The following is a 16,782-nucleotide window of genomic DNA, read 5'->3' on the forward strand; positions in this document are numbered from 1 at the left end:
TCGCATGGACATGATTCGGTCCGAGTGGCCTGTCGGAAGGTTTTCGAGTTTGGAGGCAATGAAGTTCTTGACCATGAAGCCTACACCAGATAGGCGTCGTTCATCCAAAGGCTTGCCAGACCAGTAGAGTGTGTAGCCCGCGCTGCGTTCTTGGAGGCTGCCTACATCTGCCAGGCAGGCTTCACTGAGAGCGGCTATGTCGATGTCAAGTCTGAGGAGTTCATGTGCAATGAGGGCAGACCGATGTTCAGGTCGGTGGCTGTCAGCCTTGTCTAGCATGGTTCTGATGTTCCAGCATGCTAGCTTGAGTTTGTGAGCATCTTTTGAGGGGGAGGGGGAGGACGTGGAGGGGGAGGACGTGGAGGGGGAGGACGTGGAGGGGGAGGACGTGGAGGGGGAGGACGTGGAGGGGGAGGACGTGGACCTGTCCTCGGGCCTGCGCAAAGGAGCTTTTAGGTGGAGTGCAGTGCGCGCAGTACTGGCCCCACCCTTTACACCCACGGTTCGTGTGCCGTGGCCAAGCAAGCTGGGACGTGGCAGCGAGGTCCATGGGTCATAGGTTTTATATCGGAGTGGCCTTCTCCTATGCAGGTTTCTTACCAGGGCTGGAGGGGTCTGCCTCCCCTCCTAGGTCGGTGCATACTGCCCGGACCGGGGCCGAGGCCGCCGCTGCTCTCCCTGTGCCCTGACTGGGGCCGCCGCCTCCACCTCTCTGCCCGGACCGGGGCCTCTGCCTGCCTCACTCGACCGAGGCCGGGGCCGCCGCCTCCCCCTGGCTCCTGCCCGGATCGGGGCCGCCGCCGCCTACCCTCAGCCCGGACCGGGGTCAGGGCCGCCGCTGCTCTCCCTGTGCCCGGCCTGGGGCCGCCGCCTCCACCTCTCTGCCCGGACCGGGGCCTCCGCCTGCCTCACTCGACCGAGGCTGGGGCCGCCGCCTCCCCCTTGCTCCTGCCCGGATCGGGGCCACCGCCGCCTACCCTCAGCCCGGACCGGGGCCAGGGCCGCCGCTGCTCTCCCTGTGCCCGGCCTGGGGCCGCCGCCTCCACCTCTCTGCCCGGACCGGGGCCTCCGCCTGCCCACCAGGCTCACCTTACAAAGCCGTCCTGTCCAGAGAAGAATCAAGCCTTCCGTCGCGCATGCAGCCATCTTCAGCACAAACTCCGGGAGATCCAAAATGAGTGGTGGACTAGCCTCGCCAAGCGAACCCAGCTCAGCGCGGACATTGGCGAGTTCAGGGGTTTCTACGAGGCCTTAAAGGCTGTGTACGGCCCCTCACCCCAAGTCCAAAGCCCGCTGCGCAGCTCAGACGGCAAAGTCCTCCTCAGCGACAAGATCTCCATCCTCAACCGATGGTCAGAACACTTCCAATCTCATTTCAGTGCCAACCGCTCAGTCCAAGATTCCGCCCTGCTCCAGCTCCCTCAACAGCCCCTAAGGCTAGAGCTGGATGAGGTCCTCACCCAGGATGAGACATATAAGGCAATCGAACAACTGAAAAGTGGCAAAGCAGCAGGTATGGATGGAATCCCCCCCAGAGGTCTGGAAGGCTGGCAGCAAAACTCTGCATATCAAACTGCATGAGTTTTTCAAGCTTTGTTGGGACCAAGGAAAACTGCCTCAGGACCTTCGTGATGCCACCATCATCACCCTGTACAAAAACAAAGGCGAGAAATCAGACTGCTCAAACTACAGGGGATTCACGCTGCTCTCCATTGCAGGCAAAATCTTCACTAGGATTCTCCTAAATAGAATAATACCTAGTGTCGCCGAGAATATTCTCCCAGAATCACAGTGCGGCTTTCGCGCAAACAGAGGAACTACTGACATGGTCTTTGCCCTCAGACAGCTCCAAGAAAAGTGCAGAGAACAAAACAAAGGACTCTACATCACCTTTGTTGACCTCACCAAAGCCTTCGACACCGTGAGCAGGAAAAGGCTTTGGCAAACACTAGAGCGCATCGGATGCCCCCCAAAGTTCCTCAACATGGTTATCCAACTGCACGAAAACCAACAAGGTCGGGTCAGATACAGCAATGAGCTCTCTGAACCCTTCTCCATTAACAATGGCGTGAAGCAAGGCTGTGTTCTCGCACCAACCCTCTTTTCAATCTTCTTCAGCATGATGCTGAACCAAGCCATGAAAGACCTCAACAATGAAGACGCTGTTTACATCCGGTACCGCACGGATGGCAGTCTCTTCAATCTGAGGCGCCTGCAAGCTCACACCAAGACACGAGAAACTAGTTCGTGAACTACTCTTTGCAGACGATGCCACTTTAGTTGCCCATTCAGAGCCAGCTCTTCAGCGCTTGACGTCCTGTTTTGCGGAAACTGCCAAAATGTTTGGCCTGGAAGTCAGCCTGAAGAAAACTGAGGTCCTCCATCAGCCAGCTCCCCACCATGACTACCAGCCCCCCCACATCTCCATAGGGCACACAAAACTCAAAACGGTCAACCAGTTTACCTATCTCGGCTGCACCATTTCATCAGATGCAAGGATCGACAACGAGATAGACAACAGACTCGCCAAGGCAAATAGCGCCTTTGGAAGACTACACAAAAGAGTCTGGAAAAACAACCAACTGAAAAACCTCACAAAGATAAGTGTATACAGAGCCGTTGTCATACCCACACTCCTGTTCGGCTCCGAATCATGGGTCCTCTACCGGCACCACCTACGGCTCCTAGAACGCTTCCACCAGCGTTGTCTCCGCTCCATCCTCAACATCCATTGGAGCGCTTTCATCCCTAACGTCGAAGTACTCGAGATGGCAGAGGTCGACAGCATCGAGTCCACACTGCTGAAGATCCAGCTGCGCTGGGTGGGTCACGTCTCCAGAATGGAGGACCATCGCCTTCCCAAGATCATGTTATATGGCGAGCTCTCCACTGGCCACCGTGACAGAGATGCACCAAAGAAAAGGTACAAGGACTGCCTAAAGAAATCTCTTGGTGCCTGCCACATTGACCACCACCAGTGGGCTGATATCGCCTCAAACCGTGCAGCTTGGCGCCTCACAGTTTGGCGGGCAGCAACCTCCTTTGAAGAAGACCGCAGAGCCCACCTCACTGACAAAAGGCAAAGGAGGAAAAACCCAACACCCAACCCCAACCAACCAATTTTCCCCTGCAACCGCTGGAACCGTGTCTGCCTGTCCCGAATCTGACTCGTCAGCCACAAACGAGCCTGCAGCTGACGTGGACATTTACCCCCTCCATAAATCTTAGTCCGCGAAGCCAAGCCAAAGAAGAAGATGTGCAGCTTTACATGTTGTTTGCTGTATTTTCACTCATATAATGCGCATATGCATATAACGCGCACACACACATATATCACGTGGGTGTGGTATTCTACATTCCGACTCACAGGAGCAATATGCATTTACTTGGACAGGAGACAAAACACATTCCATATTCCCTCTATCTTCCACAGTTAATCTCCCATGATTTACAACCCATTCAACTTCCCCATTAAATGTGTTCCTTCTGAAACACATAAACAAGCTTTGGAGAGGATCGGGAGGGAAGAGGCGCAGAGGCTATTTGCAAAGATAGAAGAAATCAATTAAATAGATTGGAGACAGGGTTCAGAGTTGTGCAGGAGTTTAGTTCCGCCATGATTTAAAAAGCCTTTCTTCACAAGAAATCTTATCTTGTTAAAAAATATGGTGCAATTGAGAGATTTATGGTTTGATTTGATGTAATGAGGATGATTAAACTGATGCCAAAGGGCAGAATCATCCTAATGTTGTCTCAGGCACTTGCTATGTTAATCTCTTCCCTCAAGGGATGGGACTGGGCAATTAACATTGATAAGCTGCAGTGTGCTAGCCCAGTCGCTCTCACTTTGTTTCCACTCATATACTACTTTAAGTAATTCCTATGCCATCGGTGCTCTGTGATTAGTAAGAGTATGTGAGTGGGAATGGAAGGGTGAGAATCACTGCTCTGGACCCAATTGTTACTGAAATATTTTGCTTGAGAAAAATTGTCATTGGCCCATTTCCTTTGGAGTTCTGAAACCATGCACACAACAAGTGGTTTTCAAACTTTTTCTTTCCACCCACATACCACCTTAAGCAATCCCTTACTAATCACAGAGCACCTATAGCTTAGGGAATACTGAAAGTGGTATGTGAATGGAAAGAAAAAGGTTGAGAACTACTGGTTTAGAGGAAATGTTGAACAGTTTATTGGATTATGTCGGAGATGAGGGGGAACTGTTTTACCCAGAGGAAATAGCTGGAAGAATGCGGCTCCAGAGCTGGCTGCGGGTGTGTGCGAAGCGACATTCAGGTGGCAGCACTGAAGGCACTGTTCCAGCACCTGAAAGATCCGCAGCGGGGAGAGGCACCGTGGAGCAAACACCGGCTCCTGTCGACTATGGCCGTAGTCCCGCTCGCTTTCAGGTGCCTAGGGGGAGCGCATGGAAGCGGAGAATACACCTACCCGAGGAGGGTTGGGTAAGTACTCCTTGGGTCAGGGTTTTCTACTTTCAGGTGGCCTCCCAACAGCCACATTTTAGGCAGCTTTATGTTGGGGTATCCTGGCCACCTGAAAGCGGCTTATGGAATTTGCTGCCCATTGAAGCAGTGGAGTAAATATATTGAAGACGAGGTTGGATAGATTTCTACAAAGGAAGGGAATTAAGCATATGAAGAAAAGGCAGGTCAATAGAGATGAGCCTCTCAGTAAATCAGTCATGGTTTCATTGAATGGAGGAGCAGCCTCAACGGGCCAGATGGTCGACTCCTGCTCCTACAGTGGCCAATTAACCTACAAACCTGTATGTCTTTGGGATGTAGGATAAAATTAGAACATCCAGAAGGACTTGCCTGGTCACATGGACAACATGCAAACTCCACACAGACAGCACCTGGGATCAGGTCTCTGGCTCAGTGAGGCGAAGGCTCTGCTCGTGGAGTTGTTAAAATTTTTTTCCATGCAATGGAATTCCATGCGATATTCCTTTTTTTTAATGATCCATTTGCTTTATTTTTCTCTCTTGTCGGGGTCAGCTCTACAGCATTGATTCTCCGCATGTTGTGTACAGCTACATGAGATTCAAGGAAGGCACCGAGCGTTTAATCAGAGCCCGCAAGGCTGCTGTTCTGGAAGAACTGAGGGAGAGGTTGGCCAAACAGATTGCCAAAATACAGGTAAGCACCTGCTGGCTCCTTAGACAACATGGAGGTGCATCTTGGTAGAATCTTATACATTCCCTTTGAGATGCTCTAATTGCTTTGCATCCAATGACATTGGTTCGCGATGGATTCACTTCTTAATATGGGAAAACAAATCAACCTGTTTGTGCATCTTATGATAACAAGGACCTGATCTCATTGTTAGGAATCTCCTGTGTTTGATAAATATTGACCAAGGTGCCACTCTTCGGTGAACAAATGGAACATTTTCTTTTTATCTGGCATCAGTTTCACCCAATGGTTCTCAACCTTTTTCTTTCCACTCATATACCACCTTAAGTAATCCCTGACTAACCACAGAGCACTTATGACATAGGATGCCATAGGTCAGGGGTCTCCAAAGTGGTCAATATCAACCCCTGGGAATCGTTGGGACAATCCGAGGGTTTGATAAATGCCGGGGGGGGGGGTGCCATAAATGGCGGTGGGGGGGGTCAATTGAACTTTTATAAATGGCACCTTTGGCAGGGGTGGCCAACCTCTCGTGAGAGCGGGCCTTGGTGGTGCCATGTTAATAAGAAGAGAGTGAAGGAATGACGGAGTGGAGAAGAGGGAGGTATGTGTCCAACACCCAGACCCCCATCCAGCAAACTTGTTAAATTCAAAGGGAGCGTGGGAAGGTGAGGGATAGACGGCGAGCATTACCTGGTGATCAAGATGCTGAACAAATAGGATTTCTAATCATTTGGGTGGTGGCTTATTGGTGTTTTCCTGGGATAACCACATAACTTGCTTGCATGGACCAGGGAGAATTCAGCATTACACCACTTTAATTCCATGACCTCATGTACTGTCCCACCAAGAATTGGAGGAGCAACTCTTGATTTTCTGTCTGGTATCTCTCTAGCCGGATGGTATTAACATCGACTTCTCTGGTTTCTTTTCTATTCTCCCTCCCTTCCCTTTTCCTTTCTCTTCTTTCTTCCAGCTCTCCATTCACAGAGTCCTCCCCTCTCCCCCCATTTGCAGGTGTGCCCTCCCTCCCTTATCCACCTGTAACTTCCTGTTCATGAGACTGTGCTCTGTCCCCCCCACCATTTTGTTTGGGTACCTGCCCACATCTCATCCATACCTTGAAGGACATAAGCCCAAAACATTGGTTCTGTATCTTTATCTTTGCTACATAAAGGACCCTGTTTGACCTGCTGAGTTTCTCCAGCACCATGTTTATACTGCAACCATTCTTCATGATTTACTCTTTCTGCTTCAGATAAGTGACTTCAGGTCTTTTATCCCTTTGATATTAAAAATCCCAGCTGTCCAAAAACCTTCCTCTAACCCTTTTCCAAAAGAGCTATCCAGGAATCCCAGGGTCCTGGAATCTTTTATTTCTAAAATTCTGATAATCTGACAAGAAAATGTATGGCCAATATAAATTTATTTCCTTACATGCTGCTCCACCATCAGCCAATCCTTGTTCTCCTTTGAGATCTGCTTGGGTGTCTTGTTAAAATGCTATCCCACTCTGTCCAAACCCACTGAAGCTGAAGGATTATAATTTCCTATATATTGTGATTTTGATTTGTCAAGTTTATCATTTGATTGCACAAGTACAACCCGATGAATCAGCGTTCTCTGGCCCTCACAGCCAGACTCAACACACATACATACAAACCATACACATGTAGGACAAGTATTAATCTATCCAAGTAAATTAATAAATATCTTTTGTTGAATATGAGAGTCTCGGAGGGTCATTGTGGGCAGTTCCTTTGGTTGTTCCGCATTCTCATTGCCTGTGGGAAGAAGCTGTTTCTCAGCCTGGTGGGGCTGGCTCTGATCCTCCTGTATCTCTTCCCTGATGAGAGCAGCTAGAGATGCTGTGTGCAGGGTGGAAGGGGCCCACAGCAATTTTGCGATCCCGGTAGACTGTGTCGATGGTGGCGGGGGGGTGGGGGGGGGAAGAGAGACTCCATTGATTCTCTCTGCCACTCTTCAGGTCCAGTGGATTGACCACCGATCCATTTCTTTGAAGCAACTGTAGAGATATGTTGGAAGTTGAAAGTCCAAAGACAAAGGAACCATGCAGTAAGACCGAAGACATGGTCCTGGTCCTGGTCGGCTCAGTTCTGCATGGCCAGGTCGGATGCTGATTGTTCTCTCAGAAAGTACATCCCTGCCTAAACGTAACCCACAGAGTCAGACCCCTTGAGACCCGGTGTATTTGTACGATTTGCACAGCAATGTAAATGCCAAGCAAATAATGTAATGGACTGGTTTCTGTTGCAGGGGCTGATGAGGCAATGTGCACATGTTGTGGGTCAGAACCAACCTTCACCATTCAAGCCTTAACATATACTCAAATTGTCAATAAAGATTGGATTATCTTGATTCTGATGATTATCTCTATCCATTTCCCATTTCATCCCCTTCCCTTGCCCCGAACCCTCTCCCTTTTGCCCTTCCACCTCACAAAAGTGTTACACAAGACAAACAAGCAAAATGCTGCCCAAGGACAGTTGATGTTCAGGTGGGAGAAGAAACTTGGAGACGTTTTGGGAATGAATGTCATTTATTTAAAAATTTAGACACACAGGCCATTCGGCCCTATGAGCTGATGCCGCATTACACTGCATTAACCTGCACCCCAGTACATTTTTGAAGGGTGGAAGGAAACTGGGAGCCCCAGAGAAAACCAAGCAGCCAAAGGAAGAATGTATAAACTCCTCACAGACAGCGCGGGTTTCAAATGCAGGTCTGGTCCTGATCGTTAGTCCACCTATCATCTCCCCCCCTCACCACCACCCCTCCCCCTTTTGTTCAGACATCTCTCATGTTCCCCCTCACCTTGATAAAGGGACTCAAGCCTGAAACGTTGGTGATGTATCTTTACCTTTGCTACGTAAAGACACTGTTTGACCTGCCGAGCATTTGTGTGTGTGTTTTTTTCCCACTAAACCACAGTGTTGACAGATTCCTGTGTTTTACCAACAAAAGGTGTTAATTTATATGAGGAGAGGTGGGAATTGATTTTGGCTCTGTGAAAGGCGACAGAGGTAAAAGGAAAGAGACAGAGAAGGGGGAAGGTGACAGGGGAAGGGGGGGGGAAGGTGTTTAACGAAAGCCAGAGAAGTCGGTTAATGCCGTCCAGTTGGAGGGAGCCCAGATGGAAGATGAGATGTTGTTCCTCCAATATGCGAGCGGTCTCAGTCTTATGAGACCATGGACAGACATGTTGGCAAGGGAATGGGACGGGGAATTGAAATGGGTGGGCTCTGGGAGGTCCACGCTATTGCGGCGGACGGAGCTGAGGTGCTCAACAAAGCGATCTCCCAGTCTGCACCCAGTCTCTCCAATGTAGAAGAGATCATTTGGGTCATGTATGTCCTCTGACATTGAACCTGGAATCTGAATATCATGTAAATGAGAGTGTTACGCACTGACGCATGACGCCAACACGCAAGTCCCTCCGGACGCCTTGTCCACGCCCCTCCCTTCCCGAGCCAGCGAATCTCGCGAGATCAGACGATGCTGGCGAGCGGGGTGATGGCTTCGCAGTACAATGGACCGGAGCGTCGCTGAGCGGTGGCGGCTCGCAGGACTGGGACGGACACGGATACGGACACGGACGGAAAGCAAGGCCGCGACATGGAGGCCGCAGCCACCCCTCTGCTGGCGCACGGGAGCGAGGCGACAGCGGGGCCCGAGGCCGACCCTGACGCAGTGACGCTGGTGGGGGAGTGCCCGAACCTGCTGGAGCGCTGCGGTGTGTGCCGAGGCCGTCTGCGGGAGCACCAGCCCCGCCTGTTGCCCTGCCTGCACTCGGTGTGCAAGGGCTGCCTGAACGTCGGCGCCAGTCCGCAGGTTGAAGGTAAGGCCGCGGGGGTCTGAGCAGGGGGGGGGGGGTGGGGTGGAGTGGGAGAGCGGGGAAAGAGAGTGGAGAGGGATCGGGGAGAGGAGGTGGAGTGGGATTGGGAGGAGAGGGGGGTGGAGTGAGATCGGGGGGAAGAGAGTGGGGGATGGAGATCGCGGGGGGAGAGGGGAGGTGGAGTGGGATGGGGAAGAGAGTGGCGGGTGGAGAGGGATCGTGAGGGAGAGGGGAGGTGGAGTGGGAGAGGGGGAAGAGAGTGGGGGGGGTGGAGTGGGATGGGGCAGAGTGAGATGGGGAAGAGAGTGGGGGGGTGGAGATCGCGGGGGGAGGTGGAGTGGGAGAGGGGGAAGAGAGTGGGATGGGGCGGAGTGGGATGGGGCGGAGTGAAATCTGGGGGAAGAGAGTGGGGGGTGGAGATCGTGGGGGGAGGTGGAGTGGAATGGGAAAGAGTGGGGGGTGGAGATCGTGGGGGGAGGTGGAGTGGAATGGGAAAGAGTGGGGGGTGGAGATCGTGGGGGGAGGTGGAGTGGAATGGGAAAGAGTGGGGGGTGGAGAGGGATCACGGGGGAGAGGGGAGGTGGAGTGGGATCAGGGGAAGAGAGTGGGATCAGGGGAAGAGAGTGGGATCAGGGGAAGAGAGTGGGATCAGGGGAAGAGAGTGGGATCAGGGGAAGAGAATGGGGGTGGGGTGGAGTGGGGTGACATCCATGGAACAATGCACTCAGGGAGAGAGGGGAGGCAATGTTGGTGAGAAGGACAATTTGACCTGGAGTTGAGGTCCACATTCCTGGGAATGAGAGAGGATGTGTTTGGTCAGAATCAGTATTTATTGTCACCAAATTCGTTGTTTTGAGGCAGTATCACTGTGCAAATATTTCTAAAAGCTATATTACAAAATAGTGCAAGAAAAATAAAGTAAGGCAGGCTCTATGGTTCATTGATCATTCAGGAATCCAGTGGCAGAGGGGAAGAAGCTGTCCTTGTGCCACTGAGTGCTCACCTTCAGGCTTCTGTACCACCTTCCCGATGGTAGCTGAGTGTAGAGGGAATGGCCTGAGTGGTGGGGGCCCTTGAGAATAGGGGCTGCTTTCTTGAGACACTGCTTCTTATATGTCTTAGATGGAGTGAAGACTGGTGCCAGTGATGTTGCAGGCCGAGTTAGTGCAGAAGTGAAGTCTGTAGATACCGTGGTTGAAGTAAAAACACAATTGTGGTGAAACTCAGCAGATCAAACAGTGTACTTTATATAGCAAAGACACTCAATGGGAAGCAGTAAGAGAGAATCTCACAGAACTCCCTTCGGAGAACTTCAGGTGAGTGTCAAGATGGTGGTTGAATGAGTGGGTCCAGCAGTGGATAAAGTACAGGGGAGGTCCATTGCAGGCCATGGCCAGAAAGGTCCAGAGCTGTGGCAGTGGGTTGCCCCTGATATTGTCACATCGAGGCAAGGGTGTTGCATAGGATTCATCGAGAGAGCAGCAGTCAGTGGTACACTGGATCCTTACAAGGGCCAAACAGGGAGGCCTGGAATCGGAGCTGCAAGCCACGAGGCACAAGATGGTAGCACAAGGCAAGTAGCAAGACAGGCAATGTGGCTGTGGAAGTGAGTCTGGGTGAGTCCATGGTTGTAGAGCTTGAGAGCAGCAGGGATTACAGAGGGGGAGCAGTGAGAGAGAATCCCACAGAACTCACTTTGGAGAACAAAGGAGAACTTCTGGGTAGGCATCCCTTTTTTTAATTTTTTTTAAATTTTTCACACTATAGATCACATTATTCAAGATATACACATTTCTCCTTTCAAATATATACAGTGTCGTTTTCTCCCCCCCTCCCTCCTCCCCTCCCCCCCCACCTCCCCCTCCATCCATTCAAAACTCTGAGTCCAAGATACATCAAACCCATCAAACAATGTTGTCACTCAACATTAACGAACAAAAACTTCCACTGAGTCAATTCTTTCCATTCTCTTTTCCTTTTGTCATTTTAGGTGATAGATGTCCCGGTAGGTTTTCTCTATTATATTCCATGTACGGCTCCCATATTTGTTCAAATAATGTTATATTATTTCTTAAACTATATGTTATTTTTTCTAATGGAATACATTTATTCATTTCTATATACCATTGCTGTATTTTCAAATTATCTTCTAATTTCCAGTTTGACATAATACATTTTTTTGCTACAGCTAGGGCTATCTTAACAAATCTTTTTTGTACACCCTCCAAATCAAGTCCAAATTCTTTATTTTTTATGTTATTTAGGAGGAAGATCTCTGGGTTTTTTGGTATATTGCTTTCTGTAATTTTATTTAATATCTGGTTTAGATCTTCCCAAAATTTTTTCACCTTTTCACAAGTCCAGATTGCATGAATTGTTGTTCCTATTTCTTTTTTACAACGAAAACATCTGTCAGATACTGTTGGATCCCATTTATTTAACTTTTGAGGAGTGATATATAACCTATGTATCCAATTATATTGTATCATACGTAATCTCGTATTTATTGTATTTCTCATAGGTCCTAAACATAACCTCTCTCATGTTTCCTTTTTTTATCTTTATGTTTAGATCTTGTTCCCACTTTTGTTTAGTTTTATCATTTATTTCCTCATTCTCCTTTTCTTGTAATTTGATATACATGTTTGTTATAAATTTTTTAATTATCATTGTGTCTGTAATCAGATATTCAAAATTGCTTCCTTCTGGTGACTTCAGACTACTTCCCAATTTATCCTTTAAATAGGATTTCAATTGGTAATATGCCAGCACTATATCTTGAGTTATATTATATTTATCCTTCATTTGTTCAAAGGATAATAATTTATTCCCCGAAAAACAATTTTCTATTCTTTTAATCCCTTTTTTCTCCCATTCTCTAAAAGACAGGTTATCTACCGTAAAAGGGATTAGCTGATTTTGTGTCAGTATTAGTTTTGATAATATTGGTAGTTTGTTTCATTTCTTTCTACATGAATCTTCTTCCAAATATTAAGCAAATGGTGCAATACTGGAGAATTCCTATGTTTTACCAATTTTTCATCCCATTTATATAATATATGTTCAGGTATCTTCTCCCCTATTTTGTCTAGCTCTAATCTAGTCCAATCTGGCTTTTCTTTTGTTTGGTAAAAATCTGATAGATATCTTAATTGTGCAGCTCTATAATAATTTTTAAAATTTGGCAGTTGTAAGCCTCCTTGTCTATACCATTCTGTTAATTTATCTAGTTCTATCCTTGGTTTCTCCCCTTTCCATAAAAATTTCCTTATTATTTTCTTTAACTCCTTAAAGAATTTTTCTGTCAAGTGTATTGGCAGTGCCTGAAATAGGTATTGTATCCTTGGAAAAATGTTCATTTTAATACAGTTTATCCTTCCTATTAGTGTTAATGGTAAGTCTTTCCAATGCTCTAAATCTTCCTGTATTTTTTTCATTAGTGGATAATAATTAAGTTTATATAGATGGCTGAGGTTTTTATTTATTTGTATACCTAGGTATCGTATTGTTTGCATTTGCCATCTAAACGGTGATTCTTTCTTGAATTTTGAGAAATCCGCATTATTCATTGGCATTGCTTCACTTTTATTTGCATTAATCTTGTATCCTGACACTTCTCCATACTCCTTCAATTTCTTATTTAATTCTTTTATTGATGTTTCTGGTTCCGTTAGGTATACTATAACATCATCTGCAAATAAACTGATTTTGTATTCCTTGCCTTTTATTTTTATCCCTTTTATTTCTGTTCTTATCAGTTCTGCAGTGGTTCTATGGCTAACGCGAACAATAAGGGCGATAGTGGGCATCCCTGTCTTGTTGATCTGCTTAAGTTAAAATGTTTTGATACATATCCATTTACTGTCACTCTTGCCAATGGACCCTTATATAATGCTTTAATCCAATTAATATATTTCTCTGGTAAACTAAATTTTTGTAGTACCTTGAATAAATAATTCCATTCTACTCTGTCGAAGGCCTTCTCTGCGTCTAAAGCAACCGCTACTGTTGGAGTTTTATTTCCTTCTACTGCATGAATTAAGTTAATAAACTTGCAAATATTATCTCTTGTTCGTCTTTTTTTTATGAATCCAGTTTGGTCTAGACATACTATTTTTGGTAAATAATCAGCTAATCTTCCTTCCTTGCTAATTCTTTCTCTATATCTGCTATTTCCTTTTCCAACTGTTCTGTTTCCTGATTGTAATCCTTCTTCATTTTAGTTACGTAACTTATTATTTCCCCTCTGATGAACGCTTTCATTGCGTCCCATAATATAAACTTATCCTTCACTGATTCCGTATTTATTTCAAAATACATTTTAATTTGACTTTCTATGAATTCTCTAAAATCCTGTCTTTTAAGTAGCATGGGGTTTAGTCTCCATCTATACATTTTTGGAGGGATATCCTCTAACTCTATTGTCAATATCAAGGGTGAATGGTCCGATAATATTCTAGCTTTATATTCTGTTTTCCTAACTCTATCTTGTATACAAGCTGATAACAGGAATAAATCTATTCTTGAATATGTTTTATGTCTATCCGAATAATATGAATATTCCTTTTCCTTTGGGTGTTGTTTCCTCCATATATCCAAAAGTTGCATTTCTTGCATCGATTTAATTATAAATTTGGTTACTTTATTCTTTCTGTTAATTTTTTTCCCGGTTTTATCTATGTTTGAATCCAAATTGAGATTGAAATCCCCTCCTATTAATATATTCCCTTGCATATCTGCTATCTTCAGAAAAATATCCTGCAAAAATTTTTGATCTTCTTCATTAGGCGAATATATATTAAGTAAATTCCAAAACTCCGAATATATCTGACATTTTATCATTACATATCTTCCTGCTGGATCTATTATTTCCTCTTCTATTTTAATTGGTACATTTTTACTGATTAATATAGCCACTCCTCTAGCTTTTGAGTTATATGACGCTGCTGTTACATGTCCTATCCAATCTCTCTTTAATTTCTTGTGCTCCACTTCAGTTAAGTGTGTTTCTTCCACAAATGCAATATCAATTTTTTCTTTTTTCAGTAAATTTAGCAGTTTCTTCCTTTTGATTTGGTTATGTATTCCATTAATATTTAAAGTCATATAGTTTAATGTAGCCATTTTATACTTTGTTTATCTTTCCCTTCCGTTTCCTCATCATCACCTTTCCTTCTCATCCATTTCTGCTTTCTTTGAACAGTTTATAAGACAACATTTTTAACACATCAAACATTCCCCTTATTCTCCTACCTAATATTTCTTTAACCCCCCATTGTCCCCTCCCCTTCCTGAGTTGCCCATTATCCCTTGTCGGGCAACCACATCTCCCCTCTCCATTTGGATTTGCGAATTCACTCGCAAGCGTCAACTGATTTTGCAGTGACTGCAATTTCTCCCTACCCAGCCCCCCCCAGAAAAGATTTCAATTTTTATATACAACAAAGGTCACTCTCTAAATTCCCTCTTTACTCCTCTCTTCCCCTTTTTTTCCCTCATTAATTCTTCTCTATACACTATATACACTTATGTAATATATGTATTATATATATTATATTATGTGTCCTATACACACGTCTTTTTAGTTCGCAGTCTTTTGTACTCTCGTTATACGTCTTCATCTCTCAGTCTATTTTGTAATTGTTCTGCAAATTTTCGTGCTTCCTCTGGATCAGAGAATAGTCTGTTTTGCTGTCCTGGATTAAATATTTTCAATACCGCTGGATGCTTTAGTATAAATTTATACCCTTTCTTCCATAAAATCGCCTTTGCTGTATTGAACTCCTTTCTCTTCTTCAGGAGTTCAAAACTTATATCTGGATAAATAGAAATTTTTGCCCTTTGTACTCCAGTGGCTTGTTGTCCTCTCTTACTTTCTCCATTGTTTTCTCCAGTACCTTTTCTCTTGTATATCTTAGGAATTTTACTAAAATGGATCTTGGCTTTTGTTGTGGTTGTGGTTTAAAGGCTAATGCTCTATGTGCCCTTTCTATTTCCATTTCTTGCTGTAGTTCTGGACATCCTAAGATCCTGGGGATCCAATCTTTTATAAACTCTCTCATATTCTTGCCTTCTTCATCTTCCTTTAGGCCCACTATCTTTATATTATTTCTTCTGTTGTAATTTTCCATTATATCTATTTTCTGAGCTAACAGCTCTTGTGTCTCTAACTTTTTTATTAGATTCTTCTAATTTCTTTTTTAAGTCCTCTACCTCCATTTCTACTGCTGCTTCTCGTTCTTCCACCTTGTCCATTCTTTTTCCTATTTCTGATATGGTCATATCTATTTTATTCACTTTCTCTTCTGTACTGTTTATTCTTCTTCTTAAATCACTAAATTCTTGTGCTTGACATTCTTTAAATGAATCCATGTATTCTTTAATAAGAGAAAATATATCCATTGTCTTGCCTTTCCCTTCTTCTTCCATTTCACTGTACTCTTCCTCTTCCTCTTCTTCCTCTGGATTGGCCATCTGTTGTTTCTTTGTTTTCTTTTTCTTCTCTTCTTTCTTGTTTTCGTTGTCTTCTATGTTCTCCTCTTGCTGCTGCTGTTCTGTAGCTGTCATTGCCAGCTGTGGAGATCGACTCCCCAGCTGGTCGCCCCTCCCGTCGGTGTGTTATTTTGCATGCGCGGTTGCGCACTTTTACTCGGCTCAGCAAGCCATTTTTGTAGTCCACTTTCTACCGACCTGAGGGAGCGGGCTTCTCTCTCCACCGCGGGCCTCTTCGAACAGGTAAGGCCTTCTCCTTCTTCTTCCGTTGTCTTCCTCTCTTCTTACCGTTGGTTTCGACTTTTCTTTTTTCGTCGCCATCTTCTTTCCACCTTTATATTCACTTTACTTTGATTTTTATTTTTGTGCCTTTGTGCTTTCCTTTATTTTTTTCAACTTTTCTGGAGAGGGCTGGAGTTCACCGTCCGGCCACTACTCCATCACGTGACTTCCTCTGGTGGGGATCCTTGAGGATAGATGCTGCTTTCTTAAGACACCACCTCTTGTAGATGTCCTCGATGGAGTGAAGTCTGATGCCCGTGATATCATAGGCTGAGTTAACAACCTTTGGGAGTTATTTTCTTGTCCTGAGCGTTGGCACCTCTGTACCAGATGGTGATGCAACCAGCCAGAATGCTCTCCACGGTACACCTGTAGAAGTTTTCAAGAGTCTTTAGTGGCGTACCGAATCTCATCAAACTCCTCACAAAATAGAGCATCTTGCCTTCTTCATGATTGAGGCTTCAGGACAGATCCTCAGAGATGTTGACACCTGGGAATTTGAAGTTCATGATCCTCTCCACTGCTGACCTCTCGATGAGTTTGTATTCTCCCGATTTCCTCCTGAACTCCACAGTCATCTCCTTGGTTTTGCTAACGGTTGTTGCGACACCACTCAACAAGCTGATCTATCCCTTGACAATGAGAGGGTGAAGGATGGACTTGATGGGGAGTGTGAAGTGGATACCTGGCTGGGGGTGGGAGAGTGGCTCGCAATGCCCTTGAGCCACCGGGATTGTGCAGCCAAGTGAAAAATATGGTGTGGGAAGGTATGTGAGGCAGATGACCCAAATCTATCAAAATCATGTGGCATAAATCTGTCATTTGGGTGTTGTAAAACAGGTATAAATCCCACAAGGTTGTGGGATCAGGTGTTGGAGAGAGTGCTGTGATAGATTGCGTGGGTGGGGGTGGGCAGGGAGATTGGGCTAGTTGGTTTGGGAGAGGAGAGTGAAAGATCAGATAGTGCAATAATATATGGGAGAGGGTGTGGTGGGG

At 45.8% G+C, this 16,782-nt stretch overlaps 2 protein-coding genes across 7 annotated transcripts in view; both read left to right on the forward strand.

Annotated features, from left to right (window-relative positions):
- The window catches only part of LOC138748561 (uncharacterized), a 28,304-nt gene extending 20,769 nt beyond the window's left edge, over positions 1-7,535 (forward strand). Inside the window, exons 5-6 of the mRNA XM_069908974.1 lie at positions 5,019-5,159; positions 7,434-7,535. Coding sequence (XP_069765075.1) covers positions 5,019-5,159; positions 7,434-7,496 — 204 coding nt within the window. The 3' untranslated portion in view covers positions 7,497-7,535. The remainder of the gene's footprint in view (positions 1-5,018; positions 5,160-7,433) is intronic.
- A 1,120-nt stretch (positions 7,536-8,655) lies between these two features.
- LOC138748560 (transcription intermediary factor 1-beta-like) overlaps positions 8,656-16,782 on the forward strand; it is a 117,600-nt gene continuing 109,473 nt past the window's right edge. For all 6 annotated transcript variants that reach the window (XM_069908968.1, XM_069908970.1, XM_069908972.1 and 3 more), the window contains exon 1: positions 8,656-9,015. In XM_069908968.1, coding sequence (XP_069765069.1) covers positions 8,793-9,015 — 223 coding nt within the window. In that variant the 5' untranslated portion in view covers positions 8,656-8,792. The remainder of the gene's footprint in view (positions 9,016-16,782) is intronic.

Source organism: Narcine bancroftii, chromosome 13, assembly GCF_036971445.1.
Source record: "Narcine bancroftii isolate sNarBan1 chromosome 13, sNarBan1.hap1, whole genome shotgun sequence".
NCBI classification, from domain to species: domain Eukaryota; kingdom Metazoa; phylum Chordata; class Chondrichthyes; order Torpediniformes; family Narcinidae; genus Narcine; species Narcine bancroftii.